At 42.5% G+C, this 1,023-nt stretch overlaps 1 protein-coding gene across 1 annotated transcript in view; it reads right to left on the bottom strand.

Annotated features, from left to right (window-relative positions):
- Positions 1-1,023, bottom strand: part of USP24 (ubiquitin specific peptidase 24) — a 139,723-nt gene that overhangs the window by 58,081 nt on the left and 80,619 nt on the right. Inside the window, 2 exon segments of the mRNA XM_012639336.1 lie at positions 270-363; positions 523-608. Coding sequence (XP_012494790.1) covers positions 270-363; positions 523-608 — 180 coding nt within the window.

Genomic DNA, 1,023 nt, shown 5'->3' with positions numbered 1-1,023 from the left:
GGGGGGGCGGGAAGGGAGGTAGTAGAAGTATATTAAAGGCTTTTCCAGTTCTAACATTTGATGTCATTATTGACTCTCTACAGATACTTTAAAAGCCAACATGAAGTTCTGATTTCCATTTATGTGTGGCAAAGGTATTTTTCAAAAGAAGAAAATATGCTATGGAAAAGATACATCATAATGCCTTAGTGTGATTTCAGGTTGTATTGTCACTGAATTATGACATAAAATTCCCATGCTAGTTAAATAAATACCAAAGATACTCATACCTTTCTTCCTAAAGAATCAAGTTGATCAAGGGCTTCCTGAATGGCTGGATCCGTCGGTATCAAGAGCAGAAGCTTTCGTACTCGGAGAGTTATCCTGGAATTTTTCAAATACAAATATTTTTCGCATAAGCCACAGTTTAATAACAAAGTCATTTAGTATGGGGTGTAGAGTAAAATATGTTTCAAGAGAAAAGTTACTTGGTTCCTGAACCTTCAAAATTTTCTTTCGAGCCTCACAAGTATTTATGTTTACCTTGGCTCCTCCAGATTGGCAAGCTGGTAAAGCATGTCAAACACGTTGCACACAAGAGCCATCACAACGCCGGGGAGGGATTTCTCCTGAGGGAGTGAAGTGAAATACAAATTCAAGTTTACAAAGATTCTTCTTTTCTAATCAAACTTACAACCAATAAAAATACTAGTTCTGAAAGGCTGCCCACTACAAAGCTCGAGGGACCACAGTGCTCATCTGCCCTGACGCAGCCCCCGAGGGAACGTATGAGAGGGAGGGCTCACTGCTTTCCAGCGTGTATGACCTGGTCTCCCTTCTCCCGGCCACCTGCTGGCGAAGGGGCTGGGGCACCAAGCAGGCAGCGGCAGAGAGGTCAAACGAAGGGCATGTGTGAGGAACTAAGTGAAGAGTGAGCAGCAACGGGGACTAATCATAGCTCATCTGGAGCAAACACAGTGATACGAAAGCAAAGGTAAAGTAGTATATGTACGTATGCACATTCACACGCAACACACAGATGTA

Source organism: Propithecus coquereli, unplaced genomic scaffold, assembly GCF_000956105.1.
Source record: "Propithecus coquereli isolate 6110/MARCELLA unplaced genomic scaffold, Pcoq_1.0 Scaffold14, whole genome shotgun sequence".
NCBI lineage: Eukaryota > Metazoa > Chordata > Mammalia > Primates > Indriidae > Propithecus > Propithecus coquereli.
The sequence above is the reverse complement of the archived record's forward strand: the minus strand, read 5'-3'. Positions and strand labels throughout refer to the sequence as shown.